Consider the following 12,821-nt stretch of genomic DNA (forward strand, 5'->3'; position numbering starts at 1 on the left):
AATTGAAAACTTATATGATTTTTATATTAATAGTATAGCTTAGTGGACTTGCCACAGTATTTCAAGGTTAACTTGTAGATAAACAAGTTGTTGGATAAGCTATATGAAGTTTCCAAATATAAAGAGATTTTTTTTGTCCCTGATTGTGCAAATGCTTGATGTTGGTCAAGACTGCTACAGTACCTAACATCCAAGTTGAAGAATATGAAAGAGGTATCCCAATGTCAAATGCAGTACAATAAATATGGTTCTTTAAATCTTAGATTAACTCACCTGCTGCAGTCTCTTTGTTTGCAAACAGTTTATTGTCAACTGCTGAACTTATGTCAGAGAACACTTCTTCTTCATCTCTGTCTGCGTCAAACTAAAAAAAAGAAAAAAAGTTGGCAATCAGGCACTGCTTACCGCTTGTCTGAACATCAACATGTACTGTGACTTCTCACCCCAAGCCTTCCTGACAGGAACCCTTCTATTTTAATGTGTGCAGTCCATTGCTTTAGGTATGAGTAATTTAAATTTTGACTTTAATTTTGTAAAGTTTTTTCTAGGCTCAGTCTGACAGGTTTCTTTTTATGGCCAGGTGACTATGGCATGGGAGAAGTTCTGCTACAGTGACATGCTTGACAGTGGGTTTCTGATTTTCCTTATTGTATTTATCAATTTCTATTTATTTAGATCATCACATATTCAGATAGATGAGCCTACTATAAATATCAATATATGGAGTTTTCTGATTGGTTCTAGAAATGGAGTTTGAGGGTCTGACCTGAAGACCACTCAGACATTCATCCTGCAGCACTCACCATCTGTCTGGGAAGACATTTATCTAATCTTGAGAAATTCTTCTGCCATTTAGTGTTTTTCATAACTCAAAGCATTTAAAAAAAAATCAAAAGCAGAAATTTGTGTTTACCTATTAGAGGGACTACAGTTTAACTTGTGTCAAAACCAAGGCTTGTGGAAGAATAGGTCTTAAATAAAGCTGTTAATATAACAGCTGTTAATAAAACTTTTGGGCAATTTATTATCAATACACAAGGAGCAGCTTTGGAATGTCCTTGTTGACAGGAAAAGAGTGCTCCTAACGTGTGCTAGGTAAGACATATATCATCTTTGTGGGTATGGGTATATGTATGCATAAAACCCAGTAAATTGTAATCAGGTTGTGTCTGATCATTATTGTGTTGGTCACACCACACTTGAAGAGATGACAGACTTGCTTTCTCATTAATAGCATTCTTCTGAATAATCCCGTTCACCATGAAAAAACACATGGTCAATCTCAAAATGTTCTAAAGGTTCCAAGAATTTGAAACACCAACTTTCCTATTCAAAGAACACCAGCTGTGCTTCAGCATTCTGAGAAGTCTGGGCTTTGTAATGAAAGCTTATATTGTCATCCAAAGAAAACCAATTATTTGCAGCTTGCACATAGATTCCATTTTCCCCTCACAAAATGAGAATTTTAATACCCTGAGCCACAGGAAGGTAAGGTAGCTTCCATGGTAAAATTATTTTTGAAAGAAACTAAGTAACCTTGTGAGTTCTGTACTTCACTGAAATGTGAAATAATTTAAAATTAAATCCTTCGGTAATTAGTGGAGGCTTGAATGAAAGATAAACGGTGCTCAAACAACCCTAGTCACACAGAACAAAAAGCAGTAAAACCTGTATTTTTAGCAGAACCTGTCTAAATCCATAGGTTGCTTTCTTTACTAAAAACAAATCCCTATTTGCTTCAATACATAGCTCTTTGCAACTGAGTCATCTAGGGGTACCTTAATGGATGTCTCAGTTTAATTATAGTCAAGGCTTATGTTTTATCGAAGTGTAACTTTATTAAACATGAACTGTATTGTTGTCTGCATTGAGATACTCTTTACCAGTGATGCAGGAAGAAGCAAAGTGTTCCTTCCCTGTGTGGCCAAAGGGGTTTGAGGTCTGACCTTTATGGCATTTCCCTCCACGAGGCACTAATGGTGTTTTTGTTCTATGCTGTCTCAGTTTTGTTGGGGCAGGAAAAGATTAGAGAGGACCTCAGTGGACAAGAACACCCCATTTCTTTAGGAAACCAGTCAAAATCTCTGAAAGGTTTCACAAACCTTCCTAGAGTACATTTGGGGGTTGTACTTGGTTTTATTATTTTTTTAAGTAAATGATGACTGGCTTAATGATGAATTCTCTGGAAAATTTATCTCATTTTCACATGAGCGTTGTTGAATTGCAGAGTTTGTTACTGGCATGGTGTTATATAAAAATGATGGAAAATATTTTCTAGATCTTCTGTATTGTAAATAATTGCCTTAGGAAATGCAGGTGGTTGTTGCTGCTTGCAGAGAGAAAATGATTATTGTTTCTAAATAAGCACCCAACAAATCCCAGCCAACAAAAGGAACTCCACAGAAAAATGGTCTGATTTATTGAAAATAGCAAATCTCACTGGTCCATGATGATAAATGGAGGTTTGGTAATACCATGTGTTGAGTTAAAGAAAAAAGTGCAGAATTTTCTCCTCACATCTGTCAGGGGACAAACATCAAGGAAGCTGCAGTTAATTAGAATTTTGGCTGAGGGTGTCATTCAGCCTGGTACTGCCCCTTAGGGACTGTTTCACCTCCAATTAAACTGCTGGTTTTTGCAGGTGGTTTATCTAAAACATTCCCAAAATAGAGGGAGATGCCACTAGCCTTTCAAACTGGAGTACAGGAGAGCTAGTAAGAAATCTGATTGCAGCAGACTTGCAGGGAATCCTTGTTTGTGCAACTTTAAATAAAGTTAGAAATGGAAAAGCATAAAAAAACCACAAGCAAACTTGTACTTAAATAACATTTACAACAGTAGATGAAAATGTCCTCTATTTTAGGATATGATAGATGTCAATGAAAAGAAAATAATCCATGTCCAAATTAAACATAACATTGTGGTGTTTGGCACAGGGGTGAAAGCTGCTGAATGCTCGATGCAGTGTCAGTATCCACAGCTGATAAATTGGAGGGGCTTCCAGACAGGCTATAACAATGATCTTTTTCTTGTACCTTTCCATGGGAAAGAAAAATTTTAGAACTTATTATATACAGAAGACAAAATTATAAGATGCAAGAATGAAGAGCATGTGAGACAAATTCAGAACGGAAGCAAACAGCAAAATTTATTCTGACATCACTATCTTTACTGCTTAATTTATCACAATTTGCAGTGGTTTCCCCATTATTTGAAAATTTTAGATTATTCCTAAAAAGAAAAATATTAATAAAATTTTAAAAAATATCTAATCCAGTCTTCAGTATTGCTCTACATAGCCAGAAATGTCACTTCAGGCTTCCTAATCCATTAACCAGGTCCATAGAAGTGAAACACAATCGTTTTTTAGGAAGTGGAAAAATTACCCATATATTATCACCTGCAGTAAAGAACAATTTCTTCTTAAATTAAAAAAAAAAAAAAAAAGAGAACATGGCTTCTTGTATCATGGTTTTCCCACACTTTTATGAGATCTTTAGTTTAGAAGCCAGATTGCACCACTGTCCCTTAAGTGTTGGTATTTTTGGTTGAAAAGTTGACAATCCTCGTAAAATAAGGAGATTCATAAGACTGAGCAAGTTATAATGATTTTCAGCAGCTACAAATGCCACGAGAACACACTGTTATTATTCATCCTGATTTAGGCAGGGATTTGCTCCTGAAGGATTGAAAACAAATAAGAACTGGTTCTATTTTACCCTTGGTAATACTAAAAGGTGAAGTGAGACACACTGTTGAGGGATGGGTGCTGCTTTACCATTTTTGGACACCCACACAGAAATCCCTTCATTACTGTTGTTTCATGCCGAGTTTGCTTCTCTTAATAATTACAATTATTAACTTGTGCAGTTACTTCTAGAGAGAGTAGAAAAATCAAAAGAAAAACACCAGCAACATGGGAAAACAGCAAAGAAATATGTGAGGGAAAATATATAAGGTAGTATAATAACCATTGGGATGGGGGGTGAGAAAAATTAGTTGAAGACTTGTATAAGAAAACCAATAAGCAGAGGCACTGAAATGAAGCTGGAATGTGCAGACAGGGAGTTCAGGGAACTATTATAATACTATAAATAGTATAATATATTATACAATAAATAGAATAATATAACACTATTATAAAGTATTTTTTGTGAGCCACTTAAACAAAACAAAACAAAACTTTCAAAACATCACAAAATGGCAGGATGAGGACATAGGGGAGAGATATTTCTCTCTAATCCATCCTCTATTTCTAATATTTTCATTCTTTTCCATCAAATACTCCAAAATCTCAGTTTAATTTTTCTATTCTAGTTTACCACATACACAAAAAAACCTACAACTGAAATTACACTAGAGCTCACCAATGATTTTCAAAACATTATGCAATTAGCAGAGGTCACAAATTGCTATCAGACAGAAATTTAGAACAAAACTGAACCGGAGATATTAACACCATTATTACAATCCTAAGAAATACTCTGGGTTATCTAAAATAAGCCTCTTGTTTACCACAGGAGTTCCAAAGAGGATTCATAAATAATTGCAGAGTCCTCATACATCTATCATTAGTTTCTCAAGTTCCACTTGTATCTAAGGATCTAGTGCTGTCAGTGCTACTTGTAAACAAGCATGGGGGTAAATGTTCTCCAGCCCTGAGTGGTGCTGACAGTTCTGCAGTAACTGCTGGTAGCTTTTCTGTATCCCAAACTCATATACTCAAAATAGGTGCAATTCAAAGCCACTAATTTTGTAATTTTTTCTATTTTTCTATTCACAAACCCCTTTCTGCTAACTCAGCAGTCCATGAACAATGAGATTACTACAAAACACAGGCTTGTGGGTTTTTTTTGTTCTTAAAGTGATTGTCTCTTATTTCATGCTAAATTCAACAACTTAGTGCCACGGCACACAAGTGTGGAGGTGTTGTGGCAGTTTCCCTCCCTTCACAGTAAAACTGGAAAGCCAGCTTCCATACTTGGAATATTGAACAGAGCAACAGCAAGGAAATGGTAACTCTCACCTGAAGAAACAACAGTAGCTGAAGTAATAGCCTGTCTTTGTACATTTATGTGGAGTAATAGCTTTTGATAGGTAGACAGAGGGAAAACTTCTGTCCTTTATGCTGTGATCATTTAAACAACAGCCTGACTTACAGCAGTTTTCAGCTGATAATAATGAGCACCTCGGGCAGTGTGGTGGCAAGAGATGATGGGAAAGTCACGGTGCAATTACAGGCCCCTGTAGAGCAGAAAGCAGACAAACTGAAGGAGAGTTGGATGTGATTGGGGATGAGGGGAGAAATCAATAATTTGGTGGCAAGGTAACAGAAAATTAATGGACTTGAGAGGATGAAGCAATTGCTTGTTTAATAGGGAAGCTGATGGTGCCACAGAGTGGGTTTGGAGTATATACATTTTTCATAACACTAAGATGCAAAGCCTTTCTGCCTGTGCACATATTCAAGAGCACTGGTTGGTTTCTTTTTTTTTTTTCCCAATAAGGATATTCATCAGGAAGGCTGGTGACTATTATGTGGAAAGCAAATGTATTGCTCTTTTATTAGCACAATCATTTTTGCATCATGTTCTCCATACCTTAGAGGGACTCTGAGCTTCCAGTAGGCATCCTCCACCATATTTGTATCTCTGACTCTGTTAACCTGAAGTCAGTTTAACATAGTCAGTAATAAGCAATTCAAAATATTTCAGCCGTTTCTCTATACTACCATGACCCCTACCATAAATATTCTATTTATCTTGGAAATCGTCAGGTATCAGAACCAAATTAGGCAGCATATACATTATTTCACATAGCATTTAAAAGGACCTGATTTGCATGTGGTTGTTCTGGGTTATCTGACTTTTCAGATAAGTTACTTCTAGCAGGAACTTTTCAAGCTATAAATACAGCCAGCATCTCTGCAAATAAACTCTGTGTGCATATTCACTTTGGAAATCATTGAAACCTTGCATCCTGACACGTATTACATCTGTTCAGCAGCTTCTATAGCAAAGTCAGCTATGTTAATTATTTTTGAAGATTAATTGAAATCAAAGAAATGCTTTAGTATATGAACATAGAGAGATCTTTTCTACCTTGGAAGTAAAAACACTTTTCCTTATTTTAAAAAATATACATTCCACTGTTGGAGTTATTTTCACTATGCATTTACTTTTTAAAGGAAATTGCTTTTAAGGAGGCAAATGGCATTACAAAGAAACAGAACAGTGGTGTTGAGCATCCAGACAGATCACTTCTGAAGAGCTTGAATGGAAAACTTAATTATGGTCTGAGTTAGGAGATGCTCCATGAATTAATTTTTACTCTGTTCCTGTAAAACCCAGGAAAACATTCAGCCTGAGGGAGAAATCATCTTACTCTATACCTCCACCGGGTCTAGAATAAATGGTTTGATTTTTTACTTTAATGCACCTAACCCCAAAGGAAGGGGAAAGACATTACTGATTACAGGGAGTCAGGTATGACTCGAAGCTGTGCAAATCCTCACACAGCTTTAACAGCCCTCTGTGCCTTAGCTGGCCTTTCTTATTTACCAGAGCTCAGTGATGCTGCAACAATGAATCATTAATGTAAAATTCAGTATTTTGAAATGTAGACAAAGGGCAGAGAGGTACAAACAAGTGGCATGAAGCTCAGTCAATAAAAGCTGTAATTGTCACTTTGCTTTATACAGCTCAGGGACATTACAAAAAGATCTAGAATTACCCAGCTCTTCCCAAAATGCCTTTGGTTTTTCTTTCCACAATAATAATGCTTGTTTTCCAGTAGTTTTTCTTTCGACTTTATTTATGAAGGCTTCTATGAGGCTTGGATGTGCCCTTGTTCCTCAGGTTGAAATCTTTGGAAATAAACCAGTTAAGGATCAGTTTCTACAGCACAATTCCCTATTTCTTCCAGTGCCCCATGAGATGAATACTGGAATATTCACATTCCCAGAGCACCCAGTTCAGTGAAACAGCTCTGATCACCAATATGTTCAAGTACGTGAACCTCAATACCCTTTTTTTTTGCTAATTTTGACTGCAACAGCACTTCTCAGGCAGAATGAGCCCTATAACTAAATAACATTAACCAGTATGCCTGTGTGCAGAGAGACTTTTTCTGATTAAAGCTTTTTTAAAAAAATATACATTTCCCCCTGCCTATAGAACTCCTTTGTCACTCTTTCGTTTAAAACAAAACCAAATAATTTTCTAGCATCAGCTCCCACAGCATGTACAAATCACAGACAGGCACCCTGAATAAATATACAGGACACTGACTTCCCCAAAAGGTCCAATGAGCAACAACTGTAATTCAAATAAGAAAACAAATAAAAATTTAAAAAATCAGAAATAAAAGGCATTTCTTCCTATAAATACTATGTTCTTCTATTGACAGTTTGCAATTAATTTCAAAGGAAAACACTGATGCTGCTGCCAAATATAGCCAAATATTTCCCTTTCAAGATCAATACCATTTCTCCTGTTGGTTATTTTGGAAGAGATTTTGAAAGCAAAGTACTAAAATATTGTTGTCTGGTATTTTACTATTAGATGACTTCATAAAAATTATTACCAAAAATACAATTTTTGCCTATGTGTAATCACAATTTTCTAAGGAAGAATGCTATCATCTGAAACCTAACAAAAATGTGTCCTGAGTTAATTTCAGCTGCAAATTCAGCCAGTTATTCAAGCACGAGGACTAATGACTCAGCTGCAAGAACAAGTATAGGGTAAACCATAGGCTTAAACATTGGATGATGTGGGTGTTTCATATGCAAAATCTGCACTTAAGTCAAGAAATAATGTGACATTTTTAGTCATCTAGGACCCTAGCAACACAAATAATTTCATCTGCAATAGTTGTAGCTTTTTAAAATGGAATTTCATACTGTAAGAACTGGAACGTTTGAAAATTTTTGGCTTTTCTATACTTTCCTTGGAAGACAAAAAAAAAAATTATTTCCCAGTTACACAGTTCCTGTGTATTTTACTAAATTCTGACCCAGGATAAGCAGCATTTTCACTGGTGGTCTCTATATTAATAAACTTCATAAATGGTATTGGAATCCTTGATAATAAGCCCTCCCTTGGTCTTCTTGAGCTAAAAAGTACTAAATTTTCATGAAATACATGATTTATCTCTAGAAGCAGGACTCGGATCAAACAGGATAATATTCAGCAGATGTCAGTCTGCATTCAGGATGGCTCATAAAGCCAACTTCCAATTGTACTGCTGCAGGAAGGATATGAGCTTGTTTCCTGCAGCAAGAAGTGAGCTACTGCTATTTTAACTTCTGTACCAGAAAGTTCTGGTTTGACATCTAAATCATTGGAGCATGTTGTTTCAGAGCAAAAAGGAGACTACTTGATTTATAAATGAAAGCTGGCAAGCTAAGGAGACACTGACAGAAACGATTGCTTTAGTCATCCCAGAATATGACATTCTTGCATCTAGCATGTATTTTTTGGAAACAAATGTAGGACAAAATCCCACATGATTATGTAGGCTGAAAGCATTTTTTAAATATCATAAAACACGTGGATGAAGTGGAACTGATTGACATAATTTATTTAACTTTTTTAAAGCTTTTGACAATATTTCTTCCCAGAGGCTATTAAATGAAATATAATTTTAGGGAAGCCCTAAGTAATAAAATTAATTATTATAAAAAGCGTGATAAATGTCCAAGAAACTTCTTGGCACAGAGAATGGCCAATGTATTGGTCAGAAAACTGGAAAGCACAAATCAGAAAAATCACGATGAAAATTAAATCTGAGAAGGGATAGGGATGTGGAAAAGAAATGTATGCAATGTGACAATAATGTGTGTTGCAGGAGAATGATGAAAAAAAAAGACCCAAGAAAGATCAAAATTAAGCCTCTGTAAGCTTTCTTTTATTACAATTTCACAACTTTCCCTCTGGCTGTTTGTTTGAGCTAAGTGCTTTAAAGAATGCCTGAAACTCCAACACGTGGGGTCTAATACATTGTATTAATATTAATACATTGTATTAGTATTAATACGTTGTTAAAGTATAAATAATTTATTGCAAAAGCAAGCTATCACCCTAAATTGAGTATTCATATGACATTATCTATAAAAACAGCTCCAACTGACTTTTCCTTCAATATATGCAGAAAATTAGAGCTTTTGATATTCTACACCAGAATCCACCACTTCACATTTACGGAACAGTAATCATTTAATGACTGGGGGTTTTCTCTGTATTAATATAATTTTGGCTACTGCTCTCCATCACGGCAGCTCCTTCACCACTACTCTGTTTTTCTGTTGGATGAGACACGTGGTGCTTTTCCTCACACTGAGGTTCTTTGGCTGTTTTCAATGTGACCTGGTAAAAAAAGTATCTGTGAAGCTTCCACCTTTCTATTTGCTGCCTAGTGCTAGTATGGGTGGTTCTGACTGTTTCAACCCTTGATTGCTTTGGCAGAGTAAGCTCAATCTTGCAGCTGCATAGTGATATTAATTTCTGCTGGGACCCCAGCAAAACATGGACGACGGATAACAAAATTAAATGCATTCTAAGTGTTTGTCTTTGTAATTGAAACCAGCTAAAAGTACACAGAAGATCTGTGACTGTCAACCTTCCCCAGTGCTGTAGTAATGACTGGGACACAAACAGTGACTAGAAATAGTAGCTATTTAGAAAATTTAGCAACCATATGTTGTTTTTAATTTACCTTAAGATAACGAATGTGTGATTTATGTCTGCCTTTATTATTAAAATTTTACTACTGATAAAAATATTACTAAAACTATTCATGTGATCCAGAGTGAATGGCATAGGCTCTGGATCCTGGCACAAACAGACCTTGGAAAACAGGAACTTAGTCTTTTATGTTAATCTATTCAACAAATGTAGGAAGTTCTAAAAGCAATTTGTAGGGATAGAACAAGTTTATTATTAAGATTTTTGATGTTTAGTTTTGATTACTTGGATATCTTTAAGCCTTTATTTATGAAGGCTTAAAGATATCTTCCACTGCACTTTCTTTCTGTTTACATTTCTAATTAAATAGAAGACATTAAAGAACATGAAGGTTTGTTTACTTTTGCAGTGAAACTACTTAAAGTGGAAAAAAAGACAGTGTGAATACATCCCAATTTTTTTTGCATATGAAAGGCATTAGGGGGATTTTATGTACCTTTTCTCCCACGTGGTTTAAGCTGTAGTGAGATAGAAAACTAAATATTTTGAATATTCCTTTCTCTTTCTATAACTTTTTTTTGCCTTAATTTTTAATACAATTACCTGGATAATCTGACAGTAAAAATATGTTTTAACAAAAAAATTGTTAAATGGGTTCCCACCGAAAATCTCCTAATTAGTAATCATTAATACAATTCCAGTTCTCTCCTTTTGCATATCCTAAATCTTATTAGCTCTTGTAACTCTTACAGAGTATTATATCAATGGTAAATTATTTTTTTCACTCTAAGGGTTACCATCCTCTCCAATAGGCATGATAAATGTTAAGCAGGAAGTATCAATACTCATTCTATCTAAAAGTGGACTTGTGATAATTTATAGAACCAACAACAAGATTTGCAGAGTTTTCAGACAGTTCAGATATGCTAATTCTTAAAACTAGTTTTCTAAAACTTTAGTTCAAACGACGACTATGTTTCATACAGCCATTATTGCTACAAAGGAAAGAAAATTTCCTATAGTTTGTACTATAGTGTTCTAGTTCCCAGAAGCTTTTGGAAGTTAGTGTCCAAAGTTCCAGAGAACTGTCATCTCTTATTTGATTCTATTCGTTTTGAGAGTAGTCTCCACTAAAAAAGAAGAAAAATAATTTGGAGGCAGATCCAAATTATTTGTAAAGCTTACTCTCTATTAAAATTATGCCATGGGAGATGGGGAATTGACTAAATACAAGTACTTCATAAACAAAAGATCTTGCAGACCCTTCTACACTGACCAGAATAGCCTTCATTTCTTTAAAAGCCCTTCAGTGGATCTGAGAAGGTTGCTGGCCTCCTCCTCCCTCCAGTGTGGGAATCAGGAGTCTGCAGAGAGCCCATTAGCTGCTGGCTCTGCAAGCACTTGCTGTTGCATGCCAGTTAATTTAGCTCAACACTCTTCTGCCTCGTGTAATGAGACCCTTGGTACTTCCCTGTATTGCATTTCCAGTAGGTTCCCTGCACACCCTCCTCTCAGAGCAGCACAACTCCTGTGCACACAGAAACAGGCATTGGAGAAGGGTGAGACACTCTTTATGTGCTTGTTCTCATCCATACTCCAGTGAAGAAATGCTCACAAGCTTCTCTTTCTGCTTAAGACTTTTTTATTTGTCCTTTTTCATCCTCGAGCCAAATCGTGTACTCAAAAAAGGTTAGATTTAGGCCTTGTTTCATATGGCAAATATGAGTTATCTTCTAGTAAATCTTTTTCCAAGGCACTTTAAAAAAAAAAAAATCAGCAAAGGTCCCCATGCTTGTGCAATTCATGAGGAAAAAGGGAATTTTGCAGTTTTGTTTTCTCAATGTAAAAAATCAACTGTAACCTTTAACCCTAAAGAATAACTACTATTTACAAGGTATGTTATCAGATTGGGGTTATAACAAACTGTTGTGCAGCCTTAACAAGAAGCTATGAAATAAATTCTTTCAAAAGTTCCCACTGACAGGAGTGGTTGTTAAGCTCAGCGCTTCAGCAGAGGCATCTTTCCAAGAAACACTGACATGGTTTCTGTCGCCAAGTGCTGACCTAACCTATGAAAGAATACCCAAATTTGTTTAACTTATTCTCTATTACACTCACCCTACTAAATTTACTGATTTTTCTGAGGAGTGGTCTCCTGGCTAGAGTTCAAGGATATAATGAATAGTCCTTAAAACCAAACTCATTTCAGAATTCACATGGCTCCTGGCCCTCTTTCTAAAGATCAAGAGATATGAAGGAACATGAAATGCGTAAATGAAGAAAACCCTCTATTCACAGTACTGGAACTGAGCTCATTTGTGTCTTGCACCCCATGAACAGGGTCAGAGATTAAAGCTAAAGTACCCACAAACCCTGTAATGGCCATTACAGCAGACTGAGGTGACATAGAGCCTGACAGAGAGCAGAGAGAATGTTCTTGCAAAAGAAACAGAAATTACCTGCCTTGGGGTTATGTGAACCTCTTTTATGTAGAATCCATATGGTGAAATTCTTGCAGTAAGGTGCAGATAAAAAGAGGATTACTGGATATTTTTTTCCAGTGTCTTAGGGACCAACACATTTAATAAGCAACTTGACTAAGAGCTGTATTGCCCACATTCTAGGTTCCTTTTTAGTAAGGACTCTGCATTTACAGAGAAGTCTGTTCTTTTCAGTAAAGCAGACCAAAAAAAGCCCAGAAAGCAGGACATGGCAGGAAACTAGGAAAGTATATTTTCAAATTGGCATCTTGCAGTGGTAAGAGAGGGAGATGACCTTGGCATTAGAAAAACTATAGTGTTACCAAAATAGAATGGATGGTATAATACAAGAAAAGACAAGACCTGGCATGCTATACAGAGCAGAGAATTTGGAACTACTGGTATTGAAAACTTGAATGTGGAGCTTCAACTTGACATTCTGATTAAAGACAGGAGGAGAAATTCAGTAGAGTACGTAATGAAAAAATATTAAGATCTGCCTAAATAAAATGTAGTTTGAGCAATTTTATTTTTAACAAAACTGATCAAGAGGTAGCATATTTATCAACAATCCTAGATATAAATAACTGATTGTAGCAAATTACAGTGAAAAGATGCTACATTTTGTGCATTAATTCTTCATTTCTTTTACCGT

The 12,821-nt window shown here is 35.8% G+C and overlaps 1 protein-coding gene across 1 annotated transcript in view; it reads right to left on the reverse strand.

Moving 5' to 3' along the window:
• Positions 1-12,821, reverse strand: part of AK5 (adenylate kinase 5) — an 83,056-nt gene that overhangs the window by 43,004 nt on the left and 27,231 nt on the right. Inside the window, exon 7 of the mRNA XM_053984855.1 lies at positions 274-364. Within this exon, the coding sequence (XP_053840830.1) occupies positions 274-364 (91 nt within the window). The remainder of the gene's footprint in view (positions 1-273; positions 365-12,821) is intronic.

Source organism: Vidua macroura, chromosome 9 (genome assembly GCF_024509145.1).
Source record: "Vidua macroura isolate BioBank_ID:100142 chromosome 9, ASM2450914v1, whole genome shotgun sequence".
Classification (NCBI taxonomy): Eukaryota; Metazoa; Chordata; class Aves; order Passeriformes; family Viduidae; genus Vidua; species Vidua macroura.